This window comes from Equus przewalskii, chromosome 2 (genome assembly GCF_037783145.1).
Source record: "Equus przewalskii isolate Varuska chromosome 2, EquPr2, whole genome shotgun sequence".
In the NCBI taxonomy this organism is placed as follows: Eukaryota; Metazoa; Chordata; class Mammalia; order Perissodactyla; family Equidae; genus Equus; species Equus przewalskii.
Window position 1 is genome coordinate 6,922,235 of NC_091832.1, and position 26,274 is coordinate 6,948,508.

General features: G+C 36.5%; 1 protein-coding gene across 10 annotated transcripts in view; it reads right to left on the reverse strand.

The window, feature by feature from the left end:
- ZFYVE9 (zinc finger FYVE-type containing 9) overlaps positions 1-26,274 on the reverse strand; it is a 192,745-nt gene that overhangs the window by 24,171 nt on the left and 142,300 nt on the right. For all 10 annotated transcript variants that reach the window (XM_070609634.1, XM_070609641.1, XM_070609633.1 and 7 more), the window contains 3 exons: positions 21,212-21,436; positions 19,087-19,169; positions 5,765-5,869 (listed from right to left, as the gene is read on the reverse strand). In XM_070609634.1, coding sequence (XP_070465735.1) covers positions 5,765-5,869; positions 19,087-19,169; positions 21,212-21,436 — 413 coding nt within the window. The remainder of the gene's footprint in view (positions 1-5,764; positions 5,870-19,086; positions 19,170-21,211; positions 21,437-26,274) is intronic.

A 26,274-nucleotide genomic window follows, 5' to 3' on the forward strand; every position in this document is an offset into this window, starting at 1 on the left:
AAACATTCCGCAAACAGACTTTAAGGCCATCTGTTCTTGCTAGCATTACAATGAACTTTTGAAAGTATGCTTTTGTAATTTCACATTTCTCTGAAGAATATATGTAGCTTTGAATTAAAATAAACCAAAGCTCCTATTTTAGAATCTTAGAGTGGGGAAGAATCTCAAGAGGCCATTCAGCCTAAATTATACAAGATGGAGAACTGCACAGATACATGATTTCACAGATTCTTGTGTTATGTCACAACCAACATAACCTTTCCTACTCCTGTCTCTTTGGTTTTGAGCAAAGGGTTAATAAAACTTTGTTCCTTTTTGCTTGCAACTTTGACATTAGCTTAATTCTTTGACTCTATTCCCCCAGTGACCTGATAAAAGTTTGAATGTCCACTATATTATTAGGAAAAAAATGCTTTATTTTTTACAGTTATATTTAAAATAATTGACAAAATGTACATTTTCAAGAGTGCAATTTGATGAATTTTGACTTCTGTATACAACTTTAAAAGTAACACTCGAAATCACTCTACTCTGTTCCATTGATCTATATACATATACATTTTCATCAAAACAATACTGTCTTGATTAATCTACCTTTAAAATAAGCCTTAACATCAGGTAGTGTAAATCTTTCAATTATGTTCTTTTTCAAAGTTGTTTTGGCTATTCTAGGTTCTTCGCATCTCCACATAAATTTTAGAATCAGCATCTCAATTTCTACCAAAAAAGTCTGCGGGCATTTTGATTGTGATTGTGTTGAAGCTATGGATCAATTTGGGAAGTACTGACATCCTAACAATATTGAGTCTTCCGATCCATAAACATAGCATTTCCCTTCATTTATTTGGGTCTTCTTTAATGTCTCTTAGCAATGTTTTGTAGCTTTCATTGTACAGGTATAGCAGATGATCTGTTAAATTTACCCCTAAGTATGTCATATTTTTCATGCTATTATGTTGTTTTTAAATTCCAATTTCTGAACGTCTATTTCAGTATACAGAAATACAACTGATTGTTACACAATGACCTTGAAACTTTGCTAAATTCACTTATTAAATCTAGCAGCTATTTTGTAAATTCCTTAGAATTTCTTACATAAACAATTATATTATCCGTGAATGAAGACAATCTTCTTTCTTCCAATTTGTATTCATCTTATTTTGTTTTCATGCTTTATTACATTGGCTAGAAGCTTCACTGAAATTTTGAATAGAAATAAGAGTAGACATCCTCTCCTTGTTGCTAATCCTAAAGAGGAGGCATTCAATCTGTCACCATTAGATATAACAATTCTAAGTTTTTTGTAGATGCTCTTCACTAGGTTGTGGAAGTTCTCTTCTATTCTCAGACTGCCAAGATACACACACACACACACACACACATCTTGAATGGAAGTAGGATTTCATCAAATGCTTTTGCTGCATCATCTGGTTTTCCTTTTTTATCCTGCTGATATGGTGAGTTACAGACTGACTTTTGAATGTTAAACCAACTTAGCATTCTTGGAATAAACCCCACTTAGTCATGATGTACCTTATCATTTTGTGTGCCGTTGGACTGGATTTACTAAAAATTTGTTATGTATTGAGGCAACTATCTTCATGAGCGAGCGATATTAGTCTGTAGTTTTCATTTCTTTTTTTCTTCTTTTTTTCCTCCCCAGAGCCCCAGTGCGTACCTGTATATTTTAAGTCCTTCTAAGTCTTCTATGTGAGCTGCTGCCACAGCACGGCTACCGACAGACAAGTGGTGTGGTTCCGTGACCAGGAACTGAACTCGGGCTGCTGAACAGTAAGAGTGCTGATCTTTAAGCACTAGGCCATCAGGGCTGGCTCTAGTTTTCATTTCTTGTAAATTTTTTTTCCTGATCTTGTTATGGCGTAATGCTGGCCTTATGGAATGAGATTCCTCTCTCATCTCTTCTCTGAGAGTGTTTGTACAAACTGGTGTTATTTTTTCCTTTGTTATTTGGTAAAAGTCACCAGGGAAACCATCTGGACCTGGACTTTTCTTTGTGGGAAGGTTTATAACAATAAATTCAATTATTTCAACAGATACAGGGCTATTCAGGTTATCTATTTCTTCTTGGGATATACTGGAGAGCTTGATATTCAAGGAATTTGTCCATTTTGGACATGTACTGGCACAAACATGTCCATAATATACCCTTAGTGTCCTTTTTCCTGTCTATAGGACCTGTAATGATATCCCTCTCTCTCATATCTCATAATGGTAATTGTGTTTTCACTATCTATCTAAACACTCTGACTAGAAGTTTCTCAATTTTCTTGCTCTCAAGAACTAGCTTTTGGTCTAACTTTTCTTAATTGTTTTTCTGTCTTCTATTTCATGAATTGCTGGTCTCATCTTTATTATTTCCTTTCTTCTGTTTACTTGTGTTTCATTTGCTTTTCATTTTCTAATTTCCTAAGGTAAAAGAATAAGTCATTGATTTGAGATGTCTTTTTCCCTTAAATATAAATGTTTAATCCTATCAATTTCTCTCTAATCAGTGCTTTAGCTGAATCCTATAAGTTGTGATATGCCATGTTTTCACTTTCAATCAGCTCAAAATATTTTCTTATATTCCTTTAGGTTTCTTCTTTGACCCATGGGTTATTGAAAAGTGTGTATTTTGTTTCCAAATATTTGGGAATTTTCTAGAGATCTTTCTGGTACTGATTTCTAATTTAATCCTCTTGTGGTCAGACCTTATTCAGTATGATTTGAATCATTTTAAATTTATTAAGACTTCTTTTATACCACAGAATATGGTCTATCTTGCAAATGTTCCCTGTGCAATGGAAAAGAATGTGCATTCTGCTGTTGGGTAGAGTGGTCTATAAAAATCAATAAAGTCTAATTAGTTGACAGTGTTGTTCAAGTTTTCTACATCCTTGATGACTTTCTGTCTACTTCTTCTATCAATTATTGAAGAAGCGTTATTGAAATCTCCAAATGTACTTGTGGATTTGTCTATTCATCCTTGTAGTTCTATCAGTTCTTCCTTCATGCATTTTGAAGCTCTGTTATTAGATGCATAAATGTTTGTTATATCCTTTTGATGAACTGATCCCCTTATAATTATGAAATGTGCCTCTTTATTGCTGGTAATACTGTTTATTCTGAAATACACTTTGATATTACCCTATCCACTTAAGCTTTCTTTTAATTTATTTATTTGGTGAGGAAGATTGTCTCTGAGCTAACATCTGTTGTCAATCTTCCTCTTTTTGCTTGAAGAAGATTGTGCCTGAGCTAAAATCTGTGCCAATCTTCTTCTATTTTGTATGTGGAATGCCACTACAGCATGGCTTCATGAGCAGTACGTAGGTCCACGCCCAGGACCCGAACCTGCGAACCCTGGGTCACCAAAGTGGAGTGCACAAACTTAACCACTATGCCACCAGGCCAGCCCCTCAAGCTTTCTTTTGATTAGTATTACTATGGTATATCTATTTCCTTTCTTTTACATTTAAACTATTTGTGTCATATTTCAAGTGGTTTTCTTATTCACAGCATATAGTTGAATCTTCACTTACATTTACAGGACATTTATATTTACACAAACATTTACAAACATCTCCTCCATGGAACATGCTGCTCTGGCTGTTGAAAAGTGAAACATTTCTTACTGTTCTGTTTATCAGAGCTCTTCCTTCTCTGAACCTTTAGTAAACTTGCAATAAATTTCAGCACTTATTTTCATATTGTTTTATCTATATTAGTTCTGTTTCATGTCTTCATTCAATAGATATTTCTTGTGCAATTACTCTATACTAGTTATTAAGTAAACAAGACAGACATAGTCTCTCACAGAAATAAAAGTCTAGTAGAGAAAATAGAAACTGAACGAGGAATTACAAATGTAATGAGTGTCACAGATAAGATATGTAGAATTCTAGGGATGTTTGTATCAGGGAGAGTTACCCCAGTTGGGAGTTAAAGGAAATCTTATCTGAGAAAATTCTCACTTAAGCTGACACTTGAAAAATGAGTGAGGGTTGGGCAGGTGAAGAACAGAGGAAGTGCACATCAATAAGGAAATAGCTTGTGCAAAGGGTATAGAGCAAAAGAGAACATAGTTTAGAAAATGAAAAGACAGACTATGGGCTATAAACAGAGAAAAATGAATGAGAGGAAAGATAAAATACTATGGTGATTAAATGAAATAATGTATAAGAAATTACTTTTTCAACTATTAGACACAATTCAACTGTCCAAGACTGTGAGAGACGAAATTGAGTTGAGTTGAAATAAAAATTGAATTAGAAGAGAAGTCAGTCTGCTAAATCAGATTAAGAAAAATAAGTGATATTAATTGGTAAACTTTATTGAAAATGAAATGTAATAAATGACAAGAAATATAGTTATTGTTTTTAAACAAAGATTTCTGAACTAGCATAACCATAAACCTAGGAGGCAAAATTCAGATAAAGAAAGATAATATGAATGACAGCTGTTGTCATGAATGTCCTCTGTCAGTAATGAAATAATTATGGAGGCCTCACAGCTTTCATAGATGTAACAGCATAAACAGATCCAACCTCCAAACACAAAGCACCATCTTGCAAACACTGAGGATAGCAATGTATATTACCTGCTTGGGGATGACATCTGATTATCTTACTTGTAAGCTCCCAGAAGGCAAACATAATGTTCTTATTCATCTTTGTATTTGTAGGGCACAAATTATGTAAAAATAGTTCACTTTAAAGATTTGACTCTACCTAGTCTAGCCTATTACTGTTTGATATTCCAAGGTAAGACTATCTAACAACTAAGACCTGCTAACTGTATCCCAGAAAAAATTAAGCATATATTCTAGCTACTATTTTCCACTGTCCTGAAAAAAGACACTGCATGGAAAGCAATGAGTAAAGGCTTTCTTCACATAGGTCATTCTCATAACAACACTGAGCCCTGAGTTTTTAAGTCCAGCGAGACATTTATGTGATTCTAAGTGCATACCAAGTACAAAATGTTTACAGAATGAATGAGTAAGTGAATACATGGCTGAAGGAAGAAGGCAAAAAAGAAAGAAGGAAGACAGGGAAGGAGAAAATTATTTTATATCAAGAGATAGTGGAAGAAGTAATTAAGAAGTTACTACCCTGCCTAATAAAACAACATATTTTAACAATTCTTATATCAAACTAAGTTTTAAAATAAAATTTCTCTTTTAAACCACAATGATTATTATGAGACATTTTAGAACTGATTTAAGAAAATTTTTAAATTCAAGAAAGACTTCACATGGCAAACAAGCAAAGAGTATTATTTACATAATTCTGTTAATATGTGCATAGTATACACAATTTCATTTTAGTTACAAAATACATCTTAATTCAAGATGCAATCATTTACTTTTGCAACCTTACATGAGAGCCATTTTGAGACTTACAGTGAGCTGTGCTTAAACATTAAGAACAGTCAAAAACAATATATACTTACAGTAAGAGGGAAAAATGAAAAGATTCTAGCACTAATGTTATAAAGTTAAGTTTATACCTTAACCGAAATGCAAATCTATCACTGATTATCATAGCATCAAAAGGTCAAAAAGCACAACCAATGACTAAATAAATCACTAATTTAACGTCTTGCCTATTATGAAATTCCCCATCATTGATCTAAGTCATACACTATTATGAACTGATTTCACTGTCAATTAATTAAAAATAAGATTTATATGTAATCATGTATTTTTCATCTTCATTCATGTATTCAATTATGAAAAATAAGCCTTCATGGTAAATCTTACCTCATTGTATCTGTTGCTGGGAATTTTGATGCTGGTTTTCCGAACTTCCATATCAACCACCAAACCTTGAACTACTGGCAATGTATACTGGTAATTTCTGAAGTCCTGGGCAAAAGCAGATTGAAGTGGAATAAAGAATTCATCAATGGAAGGATATGATTTATAGTAATAAAACTAGCACAAATGGAAAGAATGTCAAAGTTTAAAGATCTTATTTGCTTAAATAATAAGCAAATGTGTAATGAAAGTCCCACTATGTGTATTCTAGCTCTCCAATTAGACTGTAACCTCTTATAAGTAGACCAAACAGTTTCATATACCCCTTATATCCAATATTAAGCAAATATGTGAATGCTTACCCTGTTTTATCACCACTTAACATTTTCTGTATTTATTTGTTAACTCCTCCCTCTGAGGTAAGCTCCAAGAGTGTTTTATTCTTGTTACATCTCAAATGCCTGGAGCATCCCAGGCACTCAACAAATTTAGGAGGGTAAAACACATACACACACACACACACCACATCCAGTGTGGCTGAGGCAAAGTGAGTGAGAGTGGTTGGAGCAGAGGTCAAAGTGAGAGCACGCAGCTAGGCTTTGTAGGGTCCTGCAGGCCACCATAAGGATCTCTGCTTTTAATCTGAAAAGGCTTTTGACCTATTTTAACAGGTCTCTCTGACTTCCTGGTAAAGAACAGATAGTAAGGGAGCAAGGATAGAAGGAAGGAGATCAAATAAACATAATAAAAATAATCCAGGCAAGAGACAGTGATAAATTGGACCAAGATGTAAACAGTTCAAAAGGTGGTGAGAAGTGGTCAGATTCTAGATATATTCTGAAGGGAAAACTGACAATGTTTGCCACTGGACTGGATGTAGAATGTGGAAAAAAGATAAGAGCCAAAGATGATGCTGAATTTTATGGCGTAAGCCACTAGAAGACTGGAACTGCCATTTACCGAGATGTGGAATATAATGTGAAAGCGAAGGTGGCAAGTCAGAAGGCGGTAGAAGAACCAAGAAAGAATGGTGTCCTAGATGCTAAGAAAAGAAAATATATAGATACTGGTAAGTGGTTGCATGGAACTTTGTGAAAATTGTCTTATGATTGTTTTATTTACTCAGGGAAATTGGGGTTAGGTTATCAGCTGAAAGGAAAGGAGAGGAGGTATCAGAAATTTGAGAAGAGATAATGTACAAATAGTCATCTAGGAGACAAGAATGTATTATGGAACAGGAAAGATTGCCAGGTAGGTCTGAGAGCTTCCTTAATGGTATTGGTCATGAATCTAAGTAAGGCAAGTGAGTACGCTACTCCTTTTGTCTTCACTCATATTCAGGCTTGAATATAATAACGAAGGAAGAATTAGATCACACAGGTATGGTCAAGTGACTTTTCTGGGGGGGCAAGGGGTGAGGAAGATTGGCCCTGAGCTAACATCCTTGCTCATCTTCCTCTAGTTTATTTGTGGGACACCTGCCACAGCATGGCTTGATAAGCAGTGTGTAGGTCCGCACCTGGGATCTGAAGTGGCAAACCCCAGGCCGCCAAAGCGGAGTGCACGAACTTAACTGCTACACACCCAGGCTGGCCCCAGCCAATCTTCCTTTTTTTGCTTGAGGAAGTTTGTCACCGAACTAACATCCATGCCAACTTTCCTCTACTTTGTATGTGAGACGCTACCACAGCACTGCTTGATGAGCAGTGTGTAGGTCTGTGCCCAGGATCCGAACCTGTGAACTTGGGGCTGCTGAAGCAGAGTGTGCAAACTTAACGACTATGCAACTGGGCCTGCCTCTCAAGAGACTTTTGATACAGGTGCAAAGGCAAATAAACGAAGAGGGGATAGTCTTTTTGACAATCATAGTGGAACATATGGATGTACAAATGGAAAAGAAAAAACTTCAAACAATACTTGACAATCATAGACAAAAATTAACTAACAATGAATCACAGACCTAAATATAAAACTATAAACTTTTTAGAAGAAAACATGGGAGAACACATCTGTGATGTGAGTTTAGTCAATAAGTTCGTAGGTGATACAAAAAACAAGCCTCATTAAAAAATTAATAAATTGGACTTTAACAAAATTAGAAAGTTTTGTTCTCTGAAAGACACTGTTAAGAGAATAAAAAGATAAACCCCAGACTAGGAGATAATATTTACAAATGATACAAATCTACCAAAGGACTAGTATTCAGAATATACGAAAAACCCTCAAAATTCAATAATAAAACAACAATCAAATTGTTTAAATAGGCAACAATCTGAACATTCTGAACATTCACTAAAATCTGAACAAAAATGTGAACATTCACTAAAGAAGATACAAAGAAGGCAAATAAGTACATGAAAAGATATTCAATATCATTCATCATAAAAAACATACAAATTAAAATCACAAAAATTAAAACCACTAAAGTCCTATTGGAATGGCAAAAAATAAAAACAAAAAAGAAGGGGGACAGCCCAGTGGTGCAGCAGTTAAGTTCGCACGTTCTGCTTCTCAGCAGCCTGGGGTTCGCTGGTTTGGATCCTGGGTGCGGACATGGCACCACTTGGAAAAAAACTAAGCTGTGGTAGGCACCCCACATATAAAGTAGAGGAAGATGGGTAGGGATGCTAGCTCAGGGCCAGTCTTCCTCAGCAAAATGAGGAGGACTGGCAGTAGTTGGCTCAGGGCTAATCTTCCTCAAAAACAAACAAAAAAAAAAAAAAAAGAAGAAAACAAATGTAGGCAAAAAGAAAAAAAAGGTGTTCTTGTACTTTACTGATGAATGCAAAATACTGCAGGCATTTTGGAAACAGTTTCACAGTTCCTTATAATGTTACACATCAATTATGGCTCAACTATCCTACTCCTAGATATTTACCCAAGAGAAATGAAAACTAATGTTCATACAAAATTTCATATATGAATGTGTATAGCAGCTTTATTCATAGTCACCCAAAACTAGAAACAACCCAAATATCCATCACCAGGTGAATGAATAAACTGTGGTTCATACAAAGAACTGAACACTTCAGCAATAAAAATGAACGAACTATTGATACTAAAGGGTACCAGAATATGCCATCCCAAAACATGCCTCTTGTTAATCACTCTTTGGCCAATCTAATTTACAGGGCCCCAGGTGAAGAACCTAAGATGAGCAGAGGAAAAAGATTTTATTTCCTCCCCAACATACATATATCACCATAGATGAATTGCAAATGCATTATAAGTAAAAGAAGCAAGATCAAAAAGGCTACATACTGTATAACTCCAATTATATGACAGTCTGAAAAAGCTAAAACTATAAAGACAGAGGATCAACAGTTACCAGACAGTAGGGGCGCACCAACAAATTTTTTGGAGTGATGGAACTGTTCTGTATCTTGATTGTGACAGTAGTAGTAAGATAATTCTATACACTTGTCAAAACTCTTAGAAATGTACTTTAAAAAAGGTAAATTTTACTGTATATAAATTAAAAGAACACTTTTTTAAAGAATGAGGAAGGTTTAACCAGGGTCTACATTTTGACAGGACACCACAAGAGAGGGCGAAAGAGACAAAGGAACTAGAATTATGTAAAAAAGTAAGCTGAATGATGACACCATGGACGCTTAAGATAGGTAAAGAGAAAAGCAACAGGAGGGGAGACATAGAAAGGTGTTGGAATCAACAGACTCTAAGTCCTGGTAAGCCAGAGACAGAGAGGGTGGTAATGAGAGCACAATTCTTCAGCAGACAATTCAACATATGTTGTATAAATAAATCGACAGGGGCCTTAAAAATCTTAGGCTTTGTTGCTAAATTATGGGATAAATACCTCCTTTTCATTCCAAAGCAGATTAAAGTCAGCAAGAAAAATTATCTTGTCAAAAACATGACTAAAGGAGTGACGTCAGTATCATGGCAGAGTGAGCTCTCCCGGTGATCTCTCCTCTCCACAGTACAACCAAAAAGACATTCATATTGCAACAGAAAACATCCACACAACACAAAAGACGTGTGAGAGACCCACACAACCTACGTCAGAAGGTGGAGAGGCTGGAGGCCCCCTCCTCGGAGGTGGAATGGAGTAAGAGAAAGTGTTGCTCCCTCCCCAAAGACTGCGATCCGGGGATTGTGTGCAGCCTCCAAGAAGGAAGGAAGGGAGGAGAGTGTGCCCCTTCTCAGCAACATCAAAGATCCCCAAGGTCCCTCGCAGCCTACAGGGAAAGCCCCTACCGAGGTGACTAGTTGTTGCAGGGCTGACCTCATCAAGCCAACACCCCAGGAGAGCAGATAGTGAGGGCAGAACGAGAAAACCCTGAGAGCACAGAGAAGAAAGTGCCCCTCCCCCAACCTGCCCAGTGCCAGCTCCAGCACCTGGGATCCTGGCAGAATGCAGAGAGCTCAGAATACACACAGCTCTTGAACCCCACCCAGTAGCAATAGGTGGTAACTGCAACCAAATGACACCACAATGCGCAAAAATAGAGCCACACCCTCTAGCAGTATCAAAAATTATATTAAATCTCCAGGCCAGAAGGAAAATGGTAAGTACCCATAAATCAATCCTGAAGACACAGAAATATATAATCTAAATGACAGAGAATTCAAAAGAGCTATCATCAAGAAACTCAATGAGTTAAAAGAAAATGTAGAGAAACAATTCAACAAGTTCAGGAGGTATTTCAAAAAAGAGATCGAAACTATAAATAAGAATGAATCAGACATACTGGAGATGAAAGACACAATGGATGAGATAAAAAAAATACGGATTCCCTGAGTGCTCAAGTGGATATCATCAAGGAGCGAATCAGCATAATTGAGGACAGACATATTGAAATGCTCCAGATAGAGAAGGAAAACTAAGACTAAAAAGAAACGAATAAAGTCTGAGAAATAGCCAACTCAATTAGGAAATGCAACATAAGAATTATAGGTATTCAAGAAGAAAGGAGAAGGAGAATGGAGCAGAAAGCTTATTAAAAGAAATAATAGCAGAGAACTTCCCAAACTTGGGGAAGGAGAAGGAAATCCACATGAAAGAGGCTAGCAGATCTCCTAAATATGTCAATGTAAAAATATGGCAAGGGATATAGTAGTGAAACTGGAAAAGTGAATGACAAAGAAAAAATACTAAGGGCAGCAAGACAGAAGAAAATGACCTACAAAGGAACGCCTATCAGGCTTTTAGTGGATTTCTCTGCAGAAACCTTACAGGCTAGGAGAGACAGGAATGACATATTCAGATCTTTGAAGGACAAAAATTTTCAGCCAAGAATACTCTATCCAGCAATAATATCCTTCAGATGTGATGGATAAACAAAAACTTTCCCAGATAAACAAAAGCTAAGGGATTTCCTAGCCACAGGACCTCCCCTACAAGAAATTCTCAAGACCATCGTACTTGAAAAGAATAAAGGGAGAAAGGGGTTACAAAGCCCAGAGTAAGGAGATAAATAGGTAGACAAAACCAGAAAATTGTGGCTATACATCAGAACAGGTTAGTAAATACTCAAGAATAACATTAAAGATAATGGGAAAGAAAACACCAAAAATAAAGATAATCTTGTCATTTTAACCACAAACTCACAACAGAAGATGGAATAAGATGTGACAAAAACAACATAGGAGGGGAAGAGGAAGGGGACTGAATCGGTTTAGTCTAAGGAAAGAAGAGGCCAACAGAAAACGGACTATCTTATCTATGAGATTTTGCATATAAACCTCATGGTAACCACCAAACAAAAAAGCAGAGCAGAGACACAAATAATAAATAAGGAGAAAACTAAGAAACTCAACATAAAAAGCTACATAACTCAACTGGTAGACCGAAATGCACAAGATGATAAATAAAGGAAATGTAGGAGAACTGGAAAACAAGTGATAAAATGGCAGCATTAAGCCCTCATATATCAATCAACAGCCTAAATGTAAATAGCTTGAATTTTCCAATAAAAAGACACAGAGTGGCGAGATGGATTAAAGAACAAGACCCAACAATATGCTGCCTCCAGGAAACACATCTCAGCTCCAATGGCAAACACAGGCTCTGAGTGAAGGAACAGAAGATGATACTCCAAGCTGATGGCAAACAAAAGAAACAGGTGTTGCAATACTTATAGCAGACAAAGTAGAACTCAAGATAAGACAGGTAAAGAGAGACAAACAGGGGCAGTATATAATGATCAAAGGGACACTCCACCAAGAAGACATAACACTTATAAATATCTATGGACCCAACACAGCAGCACCAAAGTACATAAAGCAACTATTAACAAACCTAAAAGGAGATATTAACAATAACACAATAATAGTAGGGGACCTCAATACTACCCTCACATCAATGGTTAGATCATCCAGACAGAAAGTCAACAAGGAAACAGTGCAATTAAATGAAAAGCTAGACCAGTTGGACTTAATATATGTACAACACTCCATCCAAAAACAGCAGAATACACATTCTTTTCAAGTGCGCATGGAACATTCTCAAGGATAGACCATAAGCTGGGAAACAAGGCAGTCTCAATAAATTTAAGAAGATTGAAATAATAACAAGCATCTTTTCCAACCACAATGCTAGGAAACTAGAAATTAATTATAAGAAAAAAGCTGAGACAGGGACAAAGATATGGAGACTAAACAACATGCTATTGAACAACCAATGGATCATTGAAGAAATTAAAGGAGAAATCAAAAAATATCTGGAGACAAATGAAAATGAAAACATACCATACCAACTCATATAGGATGTAGCAAAAGCAGTATTAAGAGGTAAATCCATCACAATACAGGCTCACTTTAACACACAAGAAAAATCCCAAATAAGCAATCCCAACTACACCTAACTGAATAAGAAAAAGAAGAACAAACAAAACACAAAGTCAGCAGAAGGAGAGAAATGAAAAAAATCAGAGCAGAAATAAATGCAAGTGAAACAAAAAAGGGAGTAGAAAGGATCAATGAAACAAAGAGCTAGTTCTTTGAGAAGATAAACAAAATTGACAAACTGCAAGCCAGACTTACAAAGAAAAAAAAAGAGAAAGCTTGGATAAATAAAATTACAAATGAAACAGGTGAAATTACAACAGATATCACAGAAATACAAAGGATTATAAGAGAATACTATGAAAAGCCATATGTTGACAAATAGACAATCTAGAAGACATGGATAAATTCTTAGACTCTTACAACCTCCCAAAGCTGAATCAGGAAGAACTAGATAATCTGAATAGACCGATCACAAGTAAAGAGATTGAAACAGTAATCAAAAACATCCCAAAAAATAAAAGCCCAGGACCAGATGACTTCCCTGGAGAATTTTACCACACGTTCAGAGAAGATTTAATACCTATCCTTCTCAAGCTATTCCAAAAAATTAGGGAAGATGGAACACTTCCTAACACATTCTACGAGGCCAACAGTACTCTGAGACCAAAGCCTGACAAGGACAACATAAGAAAGGAAAACTACAGGCCAATATCTCTGATTGAGATACATGCAAAAATCCTCAACAAAATATTGGCAACCCAAAAACAGCAATACATGAAAAAGATCATAAACAAAGACCAAGTGGGATTTATACCAGGCACAAAGGGATGGTTCAACATCCACAAATCAATCAATGTGATACACCACATTAACAAAATGAGGAATAAAAACCACATGATCATCTCAATAGATGCAGAGAAAGCATTTGACAAGATATAACAGCCATTTTTGATAAAAACTCTGAAGAAAATGGGGATAGAAGGAAATTACCTCAACAAAATAAAAGCCACGTATGAAAAACCCACAGCCAACATCACACTCAGTGGAGAAAAACTAAACACCATCCCTCTGAGAACAGGAACAAGACAAGGGTGCCCACTCTCACTACTCTTATTCAACATAGTACTGGAGGTTTTGGCCAGAGCAAATAGGCAAGAGAAAGGGATAAAAAGAATCCAAATAGGAAATAAAGAAGTGAAACTCTTGCTGTGTGCAAATGACATGATCTCATATTTAGAAAACCCTTAGGAATCCATCAGAAAACTATTAAAAATAATCAACAACTACAGTAAAGTGGCAGGGTACAAAAGAAACTTGCAAAAATCTGTTGCATTTCTGTACTCTAATGACGAACTTACAGAAAGAGAACTCAAGAATACAATTCCATTTACAATCACAACAAAAAGAATAAAACATCTAGGAATAAATTTAACCAAGGAGGTGAAGGACTTATACAATGAAAACTACAAGACATCATTGAAAGAAATAGCTGATGACATAAAGAAATGGAAAGAGATTCCATGTACATGGATCGGAAAAACAAACATAGTTAAAATGTCCATACTACCCAAAGCAATCTACAGATTCAATGCAATCCCAATCAGAATCCCAATGACATCTTCACGGAAATAGAACAAAGAATCCTAAAATCCATATGGGGCAATCAAAGACCCCAAATTGCTAAAGTAATCCTGAGAAAAAGGAACAAAGCTGGAGGCATCACAATCCCTGACTTCAAAATGTACTACCAAAGCTATGGTAATCAAAACAGCATGGTACTGGTACAAAAACAGGCACACAGATCAATGGAACAGAACTGAAAGCCAAGAAATAAAATGGCACATCTACAGACAGCTAATCTTCAACAAAGGTGCCAAGAACATACAACGGAGAAAAGATAATCTCTTCAATAAATGGTGTTGGGAAATCCGGACAACTACTTGCAAAAGAATGTAAGTAGACCATCATCTCATGCCATACACAAAAATAAACTCAAAATGGATCAAAGACTTGAAGACAAGTCTTGAAACCACAAAACTTCTGGAAGAAAATATAGATAGTATACTCTTTGATTTCAAACTTAGGATCTTTTTGAATACCATGTACTCTCAGACAAGGGAAACAAAAGAAAAAAATAAACAAGTGGGACTTCATCAAACTAAAGAGTTTCTGCGAGTCAAAAGAATCTAGGATCAAAATCAAAAGACAGGGGCTGGCCCCGTGGCTGAGTGGCTAAGTTTGCATGCTCCATTTCGGCAGCCCAGGGTTTTGCCAGTTCGAATCCTGGGCGCAGACATGGCACCACTCATCGAGCCATGCTGAGGCAGCATCCCACATGCCACAACTAGAAGGACTCACAACTGAAAATACACAACTAGGGGGCTGGCCCGGTTGCGCAGCTGTTTAGTTCACATGTTCTGCTTCTTGGTGGCCCAGGCTTCACCAGTTCAGATCCTGGGTGCGGACACGGCACCACTTGGCAAGCCATGCTGTGGTAGGTGTCCCACATATAAAGTAGAGGAAGATGGGTACAGATGTTATTAGCTCAGGGCCAGGCTTCCTCAGCAAAAACAAAAAAAAGAAGAGGAGGACTGGCAGCAGTTAGCTCAGGGCTAATCTTCCTCAAAAAGATAAATAAATAAATAAATAAATAAATAAATAAATAAATAAATAAAAATACATAACTATGTACCCGGGGGCTTTGGGAGAAAAACAAAAATAAAATCTTAAAAAAAAAACAAAATCAAAAGACAGCCATCAATTAGAAGAAAATATTTGCAAATCATATATCCGACAAGGGGTTAATCTCCAAAATATATAAAGAACTCACACAACTGAACTACCAAAAAAGCAAACAGCCCAATCAAAAAATGGACAGAGGATATGAACAGACATTTTTTCAAAGAAGACATACAGGTGGGCAATAAGCACATGAAAAGATGGTCAACATCACTAATCATCAAGGAAATGCAAATCAAAACTACACTAAGATATCATGCCAACCCTGTTAAAATGGCTATAGTCACTAAGACTAAAAATAACAAATGTTGGAGAGGTTGCGGAGAAAAGAGAACCCTTGTACACTGCTGGTGGGAATGCAAATGGGTGTGGCCACTACGGAAAAAAGTATGGAAATTCCTCAAAAAACTAAAAATAGAAATAGCATATGACCCAGCTATCCCACTACTGGATATCTATCCAAACAACTCGAAATGAACAATCCAAAGTGACCTGTGTACCCACCCCTATGTTCACTGCAGCACTATTCACAATAGCTGAGACATGGAAGCAACCCAAGTGCCCAATGACTGATGATTGGATAAAGAAGGTGTGGCATATACATACAGTAGACTACTACTAAGTCATAAAAAAAAGACAAAATCATCCCATTTGCAACAACACAGATGGACCTAGAGGGTATTATGTTAAGCAAAATAAGCCAGGTTGAGAAAGATAAACACCTTATGACTTCATTTTTATGTGGAAGATAAACACATGGACAAAGAAAACAGTTTGATGGTTACCAGGGGACAGGGGTGGGAGGTGGGCACAGGGGGTGAAGGGGAGCAGTTATATGGTGACGGACAAGAAACAACATACAACTGAAATTTCACAGTGATGTAAACTATTATGAACTCAATAAAATAAAATGAATAAACACTAAAGTTACCAGGGAGGGACAAGGGGCCAGGGATTGGAGTAGAAGGAGAGAGAGATATATATCTTATAGATTAAAATATAATTTTAAAATTTCCTTTCCACTTGTGGCTAAGATGGAGAAAAGGGACCAGATTTACCCTCTTGCCTGAAACAACCAAAAAACTGCACAAAACACATAAAACAATGATTTTCAAGACACTGAATCTCAGGCAACAAAGGAGAGTGATTCAATCAATCATGCCTAGTAAGGCAACTCCAGTAAAAACTCAGGACAGAAGAGCTCAAGAGCTTACTCTGTGCATATTGTTATACATTGATATATCAGGAGGGTGACATGTCCCCAAGGACACAGAAGCTTCTTGTTTGGGACCTTCCCAGACACTGTACTATGTGTCTCTTCTTTTGGCTGCTCCTGCTTTGTGTCCCCTTTGTTATAATAAAACTGTCATCATAAGTATAGTGCTTTGCTGAGTTCTGTGAATTATTCTAGTGAGTTATCAAACCCAAGGGGGTAGTGGGAACTCCGACGTTTGTATCCAGTTAGTCAGAAGTAGTGGGTGACCTGGGAACCCTTTAGCTTGCAGCTGGCATCTCATGTATTGACAGCCTTGTGAAGGATTGTACTCTTACTCTGCAAAGTTTGGTCGAATTCTAAATAGTGCCAAAAATCATCATAAGCACTCAGAAAGGTCTTGCCTTAGTAGTGAGGGAAAACTAGTCCTATACTAAACACAACTTTGGTTTTACCCTACAAAGCTTAAAAGCAAGACTTGAAAGGATCAAACTGTTTCTAGGTAAATTAATTGTGCTACTTAGAACTCAAGAACATTTATAGAAACAAAAAATATCCAGCACCTAGCAAGGTAAAATCACAATGTCTGGCATCCAATAAAAAATTAAGAAATACCAAGCATGCCAAGAATCAGGAAAATACAACTCAAAATACAGGTGAAAAATAGAAACTAAGCCAGGACTGATACAGATGTTAGAATTACAAAACAAGGACATTATAACAGTTATTATAATTATATTCCAGATGTTCAAAAAGTTAAGTACAGGCATAGAAAATATAGAAAAAAGGCCAAAATAAAACTTCTAGAGATGAAAATTACAATGTCTGAGATTACAAAAAAAAAGAGATGGAATTAATGGCAGCTTAAACATTACAAAATAAAAGATTAGTGAACTTAAAGATACAGCTAATAAAAACTGTCCAAAATGAAACATAGAGAGAAAGAAAGATCAAGCAGCCTAATATGTCTATAACATTAGAGTCCCTGAAGGAGAGAAGGGAGTAGACAGAAAAAGTATTTAATGAAACAAAAACCCCATAAATCTAAGAAGCTCAACAAACCCAAAACACAAGAAACGTGAAAAAAACTATACTAAAGCACAAAGTCAAATTTTCAAAAGCAGCAATAGAAAGAAAAATTTTAAAGCACCCAGAGAAGGAAAAAACATTATGGAGAGAGGAACAAAGACAAGAGGGAAAACAGACCTCATGTCTGAAACAACGCCAACTAAAAGACAGTAGAGCAACATCTTTAAAACACTCAAAGAATAAAACTGGCAAGCTAGAATTCTATATCCAGCAAAAATACCCTTCAAATACTAAGGTGAAATAAAGATGTTGTTAGAAATACAAATGCTGAAAGAATTCATCACTAGCAGACCCATACTACAAGAAATGTTACAGGAAATCTTTCAGGCAGAAGGAAAGTGACACCACATGGAAACACAGATTTACACAAAGGAATGAAGAGCACTGGAAATGGTGACTGTGGGTAAACCTACAAGAGTTCTTCCCACTGTTTTAATCTCTGTAAAAGGTAACTGGAACTATAACTACAATTGCATGACAGAGGGAGAAAGTAAACAAATGCAGTTCCCTAAAAGCAACTAAAAAGCTGGGTAAACAGTTTAAACAAAACCAAACATTTCAGTGCTCTGGAATTAGACCAAAAGCATATGACACACTGAGAAATGTTTATTCGTAAAAACTACCGACCTTCAAGTACATACAATAGTGTCGAGTCTGCAACCTTCTTGCCAGGGGCTGTCCCCTAGTCCTGTTAGGAAGTTCAGTCAGGACAAGGTAGTTTGTGAAAACAATAAGCTTTGCTACTGAAGGATCATGATTTGGAGTATTGTCAGTTAAAGCATTAACTTCAGCAGCTAGTGAAAAGGGAGGGCCAGCAGCTCTATTAGTCTGAGTTGCTAGCCTGTTTGGGGCAGGTAACGGGTAGGCAGACTAGCCAGAAATTTAACAAGGAAGGTTCTGGGAGGTGAGATAGCCACAGGGAGCTTCATAAATTCTCCAAATATTAAGGATTGACCTTAGTCTGTGCACACGGGCAGCAGAGATCTTAGTGGACCCAAGCCAACCAACATCCTTGGTCAACAGAGTCAGAGCCTGTGCAAGTGCAGAGGAGAGATGAAAGAGCCCAGCAGAAAGAAAAAGAAGGAAGTATGAATTCCAGTCCATACACAGAATCCATCAGCAAACAATGGAAGCCTTACTGGCTTGAGATATTTAAACACAACCTGTGACCAATCTTTAGCTGAACAATAAGCTATACAGAAAGAGGGGACACCCCTAGGATGCCAGCCTTAAAATAAAAAAAGACATAATGATAGGAGTTTTAATTATACACAAACTCTAGTCCCCACAATAAACCCGCAGGGTCATTTAGACATTAAGTGTATAATCAGGGGCTGGAATCCTGTACTATTTCACTCCAAAGCTCCATATATTTTCCAAAGAACATATATGTTGCTCTTTTCCTCCAGCACATATCTTCACCTGCCTGAAGCTGCAGTGGCATTGCTATCAACAAAATAATAAAATCTTTATCTTCCTTCTCCCATACAAACCACAGTGAGGAAAAAGAAAATAAAAATTCTCAACTTACTGCAAGAAGATTCATGATGGTATGCCCCGTCTCTCCAAATAATGGCTTCCGAAATCTGACACTGAACAGTGGGCATGGATAAACTACGGAAATGAGAAATGATCAGACTAAGTACAGCAGCTTAAAATTCTGGTAAAAGAAACATCATGGTTGATACAGTTTTCAAAATATAATTGTAACGGCTCATTAGAACATATGAAACTTAGGGCTCAAAAGGTATTTAGAGGGGTTGGCACTGCGGCCTAGTGGTTAAGTTCAGTGTGCTCTGCTTCAGCAGCCCGGGTTCAATTTCTGGGTGCGGGCCTATACCACTCATTGGTGGCCATGCTGTGGCAGTGACCCACATACAAAACAGAGGAAGACTGGCACAGATATTAGCTAGGGGGCAAATCTTCCTCAGAAGAAAAAAAAGGTATTTAGAAGAGTAGCATCACAAATCCTGAGCCTCCTACAAACCACACCAGGGTAAGTCTTTTGATGACTAGAATAAACCTTTTTTTTTTAAAGGTTGGCCCTGAGCTAACATCTGTTGCCAATTTTTTTTTTCTTCTTCTCCCCAAAGCCCCCCAGTACACAGTGGTATATTCTGGTTGTAGGTCCTTCTAGTTCTGCTATGTGGGATGCCACCTAAGCATGGCTTGATAAGCAGTGCTAGGTTCACACCCAGGATCTGACCAGCAAAACTCTGGGTTGCCAAAGCAGAGTATGCAAACTTAACCACTTGGCCATGGGGCTGGCCTCTAGAATAAGCCTTTTGATGCAGCTGTTTCAAAAATGACCAAAAGGTCTTAGGAAGCACTCTTCTTCAAACTGGATTAATATGATCCAGGAAACAAATATCTCCTGATTCCTCTGTGCTCAAGAAGTCTAAAAGAGTTCTCTCTTATACATCTCCCAACAAGGACCCTCTTTAAGATAGCTAAATACTGGGTGACCCTATATGCTGGCTCACTCCTTGACCTTTACGGTTTGAGCTGCCTGTTTAAGACAGGAAGATACACATGTTATTCCCTCCGCATACCATCCTTCTTTTCCCTCCTTCATTTACCTGATTCAAATGCCTCCTTTACAGTTCAGTCCAGAGGCACCTTGGTCCAAGAAATGTTTCTTATCCAATTCCTTCACTCTTGGTAAGTTAGAGCCCATCTTGGGGCTCCCAAAGAACTTCTGTTAACTTTGAGCATGTGTTTTAATACAACATACTACTATAATCACGATTTCTGTATGCCTTCCTTACAAAAGTTCCCAAGAGCCCATAAGCATGTCTTAGTCATTTCTGAATTCTCAGGATTCATGACACATTGTAGGCCTTTATTAAATTCTTGTTGAATTAAAGAATAAATAAGTGAAAGAATGAAGCTGACTTGATGAGCACACATATAGTTTTATGGTTTAGAAAATAATCTTCATTATCTCATTTGATCCTCTTAACAATCTTATATAATAGAAAAGGCAAGCATTTTGATCTCCAGTTGCAAAAGAAACTGAGAATCAGACAACGTGAGCGACTTGCCCAAAGTTACAGAGAAAGTAACAGAGTTAAGAACCTTATTCAAGTGGTCTGATTCCTAGACCAGGGCACTTTTAATTAGGTGAAGATACAAAGTTTAAAATAGAGCTTGCATTAAGCCCTTAATGTCTGAAAAAAAGGGACAACTTTGTTATACTGCTACAACCACGGGCAAGGAAGCTCTTCTGTTGCTCACCTTACCAACTGAGAATGATTTCTACACCACTAGTTTCCAGTATCTGTTATAGTATGTAAAATATTTGTCATAACTATTTTCCACATAAGTGACAAAAAACATGCTCACTATATATAGATACTATAAAAAAGTTACTTAAGTTCAAATTCATTCTTTTCTGAAGATGATTATCTATTTATTAATGTACTATAAAACCAGTAAGCTTACAAGGCAATAAATAATCACTAACTTTCTCATTTGACATTTTCAGTCCTTCCCATTATAGCCAAAATAAGTTGAGAAAATGAGCAAGTTTAGCTTAGCCATTTCAAAAGACTACTTCTGCTGAAGTGTACCACCAGGGGGGCTCTAAATACTTCAAGACTTTATTTAGTCATCATGTGTTGGTCATATGGGTTAGAAGATATTTTACTACTTACGTCGATATTCAGCTCCAAGTCTCAACATTAGTCGGATGGGAAATACTTTAGCCCAAGGAGTTTCCCATTTCTGGATGAGAATCCCAAACAAGTAAGGTGGGGTTGGGAGAAGTAGCTCTTGCAGTGACTGATATGTAGACGTCACATATAAGAACCCCCCATGTTCTTTACTGCCAAGGAAACTTTGACTGAAGAAGGAATGTCCCAAATTGCCCACAACATTCCCTAAAACAAAAAAGTTCATTATTACTTTCTATCAATAAATCAATCATATTTTTAGTAATCATTATCACTCAACACTGGGCCAGACACTACTAAACACTAATTCCCAACCTTTCACCATGAAAGAACCATGTTTATAAAGTTGTTTTTTAAATAAATGGCATTTATTAAATGAAAATTTGTTTTCCAATTTTATCCAGGGCTTGTGGTGATCATGACATAACTCATATCATCACACTGTAGAAGTTTGTCTAGCTAAAAGCCAAAAATATTGATGCCTTCCTCAGTTAGACTGTCCCACTTTACTGTATGAATTACTACAGAGGTCTCAGGATAAGAATTATTGCCTCAAAGGTCATGAAAATGGTAAGATTAAGTACCTGCTCTCAGAGCTTACAATCTCATTGGGTGAACAAAGTCAATTCATGAACATAAAGAATTAAGACAGTAAGTACAGGTATGTATGAGACACTGAGGGAAGAAGAAAATTTATGGAGAAGGTAATAACACAGATAGGATTTATTCTTTGTAATTTTGGTTGAGACAAACATGAAATGTAAACAACTTAGGGCCTATTTAAATTCACATTAGGAAGGTTCTTTTTTCCTTTTAACTGCAAATGCTCTTTACTAAGCACTTTCTAATTCAAATTTTTTTAATGAAACAGTAACAAATCAGCCCTTCATGAACGAAACATTATCCTTAGTCTAGAATTACAAAAGAACTTCCTGACAAGAGCTGTTCAATAACGGGACAGCAGATATGTTCGCTAGACATGTGCAAGCTTCCTTTGATATCTCTGAAAGAAGTAACACCAAATACAGAAATCCCCATCAGAGAAGTTAATGCTTACTTTCCTCAAAAACTAGAGTCTGTTCGCAGAGCACTTTAGTGAGGGGCCATAGAATCCTTGGGTCGAGTGAGAATCTACATTGACAGTAGGGTCCACAAGTAAAGGGAACACTCTCCACAAAATTCAGAGAAGCTTTGTGGCTAAGAGCCATGTTCACCTGGACATCATCATCTGCCAAACACATTTAGGGGTAATATTCTTGCCCCAGGATTAACCAAATCTGGCTGCACATTTAAGTGGCTGGGCCAGATCTATAAAAACAAAAAAATCCTCATATCAAGGAAGCACTACAAACTTTGAAAAAAATCACAGATTTTTGAATCACAGAGATAACGGCTTTGAATACCAGTTCGATCACTCACTATTGTGTGATTTTGGGGCAAGTTACTAAACATCTGTGAGCCTCAACATCCATGTAAAATGGGGGAGATTATACTAAATTTCAGGCGTGTTGTGAAGAACAAACAATAAAATATACGAAAAATGCCTAACATGACCTGCCACACAATGTGTTCCCAAAAAATGGAATTATTATGTTATAATGCAAATATACATATAATGATCAGCCAAACATCATAGGATTTTCTTTGCTTTATCAAAGATTTTAGAGTAAGGTTTGCATAAATGCTCACCTTTTTACCTGGGACAGGGAGGGAAGGAGAGAATGAGAGATAGATTTCTTTCCCTCGACAATGGAGAGCACACAACAGCGTTCCTTTAAAGCTCCTAAAGATGGCATAATGTTTATGTTTCATAAGACTGCCCTAGTGAACACAGCTCAGAGGTGAAAACTAGGTTGGTTTGGTACTCAAGGCATTCATTCATTATTCCTTTGGGAGCTCCCTATTAGAGACTGGAGTCTATTACTGGTTATTTTCCCACAAATATTGATCACCTTTCTGTTTCTACCGCCTAACAACCCCCTCCCCATTGCAATAACATCTGGATTCTTCACTATGTCCCCTTACATTATAAAATATATCTTTTATTCTTTAAGGATTTGCTTTCTTAAAAATTAAGAAATCTCTATCAATCCTAATGAGTCATTTAATTTAGACTGTCATTTACCATCTTATCTACAAAAACGTAATACTCCATGGGGGTAGATATTGGCAAAAATAAAATACTGGGTATGAAAATTTGACAAGGAAAAGCTTTTCTTTGAAGACTTAATCTGGGGCTCCTGAACTCATAAAGTCTGTTATGTGCTTATCTATAATACAGGCACTTATCTATGGGAACATTCAACACAATGAATCCACTGAATTAATTCTATATACCCCCAAACAACTGAAGAATCCATATAACTAAAATAGACACCAACTCTTGCTTCTGAGTTTAAATGACCTGGCAAGGACATCAAATGCTTTATATCAATAGTTTACAAAGCAATTTTACATGGCATTAATCAGGTAATCATCAGACCAGTGCAACTAGGTTAACAGAGCAGGTACCATTCCCCTGAATTTTGGGTGGTTTATTTTACAGATGAAGAAATTGAAGCTTAGGGGTAGAGGTGAAATGACTCCCAAAAGACACAGGGTAAGTAAGTGGCATAACAACATCTAGAAAGCAGATATTTCGATCTCCTAGTCTTTCCATATATCACATTCTTTAAAAAAACATATATATAGTAATTTGCAATCTTCCATCTTAAATTTGGAATTTAAACTTTGTTTTTAAAAGTACTTGCAAATAGCCATCTTTAAATTCAATTCAAATATGATTTAAATATCTATGTCACAATAGTTTCCTTTTGTTTCAAAGCATATTTATCAATCCTCACATTAACTCAAATGGAACAATTTCCAAGCAAATGGTTCATTTACGTCAAAAAAACAAATATTTTTAAACATTAAGATAACTAAATCTCAAGCCATCAGAAGAATTTAGATAGTCCCTTGGAGTTCTTTGTAATACGGTAAAGTGCAGGTAAGCAGGAGTACTCATATAAGGTAATTGCCTCAGTTTGGAGCATCTGTGAGACTTACCAGGTAACTTCAAAAAGCTCCAGAGGCAGTTTATCGCTTCTCATGGTTCAAAACATGGAATTTAGAGAAGACACAGCTGAATTAAAACCTGAGTTTAACCACTTAGTAGCTATGTTTGTGATCTTGGGCAAGTTACTGATGCCCTCAGTGCCGCTCACTTTCCTCATATGTAAAATGGGAACAAGAACAGTATGAATCTCATAGAGTTGTAGTTAGTAGAAATGAAACACTGCGCGTAAAGCAATGAATACACTGCCTAGCATGCATAAGCGCTCAATAAATATTAGGCATTAGTCTTAAATCACGTCTTCATAAATAATTCCATATTATTTTCTCATCACTTGAAAAATTACTTTGCAAAGAAGCAATACCATGTCTCCTTTGCTCACAGAAAGACACAAAATAAATTTACCTAAAAGGTTCACACTTAATTGGAAAAATAAAATAAAAACCTGAGCCATGAGATAACATTCTTTAACTGGAAAAACAATACAAGAAAATTACTGATGATAGCGAAAACACCAATGAAGTTCCTCTTTCCCTGAAACACATTGGTTAGGAAACTTTTTCTTATTTTACAAATAAAAAAGTGACTTGCTTCAGAAATCAAAGATTATAAGCAGTGTTCAAATCTGAAACATCTGGGGCATGAATTGATCTAGCATTTACGATATGATATATACTGCGAGGTCATGATCCAGAAGAGATACACATATTAATAAAATATTTCCTAATACGCACAAAACTTGACTGACTGCTAGTCATTCCACAGATATTTACAGGATACCTATCATGTTTTTACAAATATCCTACCAATTGTTTGTGTATATTCTCTGAAAGGCTACTTTTTAAGAATCTCTTTTTTTCCCGTCTTCTAATTCACCTGTAGTTTTTCTTTTATATACATGTGAGGATAGAAAATGGGTGAGAGATGGTGGTTTAAAATATTCTAATAGTGAGTATGCACCTATATTCTTAGACTGAGATAAACTTCTACATTAAAAAATGAAAGCTCAGACTCCACTGTCTTTGAGGTCTATAATTTTATTAGTAACTTTACAAAAATGGTTAATAAAAATAAAATTCAAAGAAGATGATTGCAATTTATTGATAACACACAGATCAGTAATATAGTGCTTTAAAGCTTTGCCTTTTGATAAATCTATGTAAGAAAGAAATTTAAATTAACTAAAAGTTCATCTGAGTTCACCCAAGTAGCCATGACTTAAAAGATAGAAAATAAGTAAGACTTTATAATGAGGGTAGGTAACAAAAAGAAATAGTAAAAACAAACAAGATCTTTCAAAGATCTGAAATTACAGAAACTTCCCAAGTGACCTGCTTGACTGACCAATGGTATTTCTTTCTCAGGGACCAGAGACACTGGGCCTCAAAAACACTCTTAGGGTGACCAAAATGCTATTTTCCCCTGTCTCCAAGTCCCAGCAGGAACAAGAAGTCAGGAGTAATAAGCACAAGCATTTTTATTAACACAAGTGTTCTCTCAGGACCCCTTTGCTCCAGGTGCTTTTCCACCAAATGACGAAAAAATGCTTCCTAGTGATATCACACCAATTTATTAATTCCTTCAACCTACAGGTTTTTTATTAAGCCTCTCCAATATGTCAGACTGTTTGTTCTAAGGGCTGGTACACAGTTGAGTCAGACAGATAAAAATCTTGTCCTCATAGAGCTTACATTCTAAAGGAGGAAGACAAATAATTTCAGGTGGTAAAGTTAGTGATAAATGCTTTGAAGAAAATAAAACAAAGAAGGTTACGTGACAGATTGATGAGGGCAAGGGAGAGAACACTTCTTGAGCTAAGAGGGTCAGGGCAAAGCCTCTGAGGAAGAAACATTTGAGAACAGACCAGAATGAAGAGAGAGCCAATAAAGAGCTTAAGGAATAGCATTCCAGGTATAGGAACAGCAAGTGCAAAGGCCATGAGTTGGAAATGAGTTCAAAGGTCAAAAAGATGATTAACACAGCTAAAGCA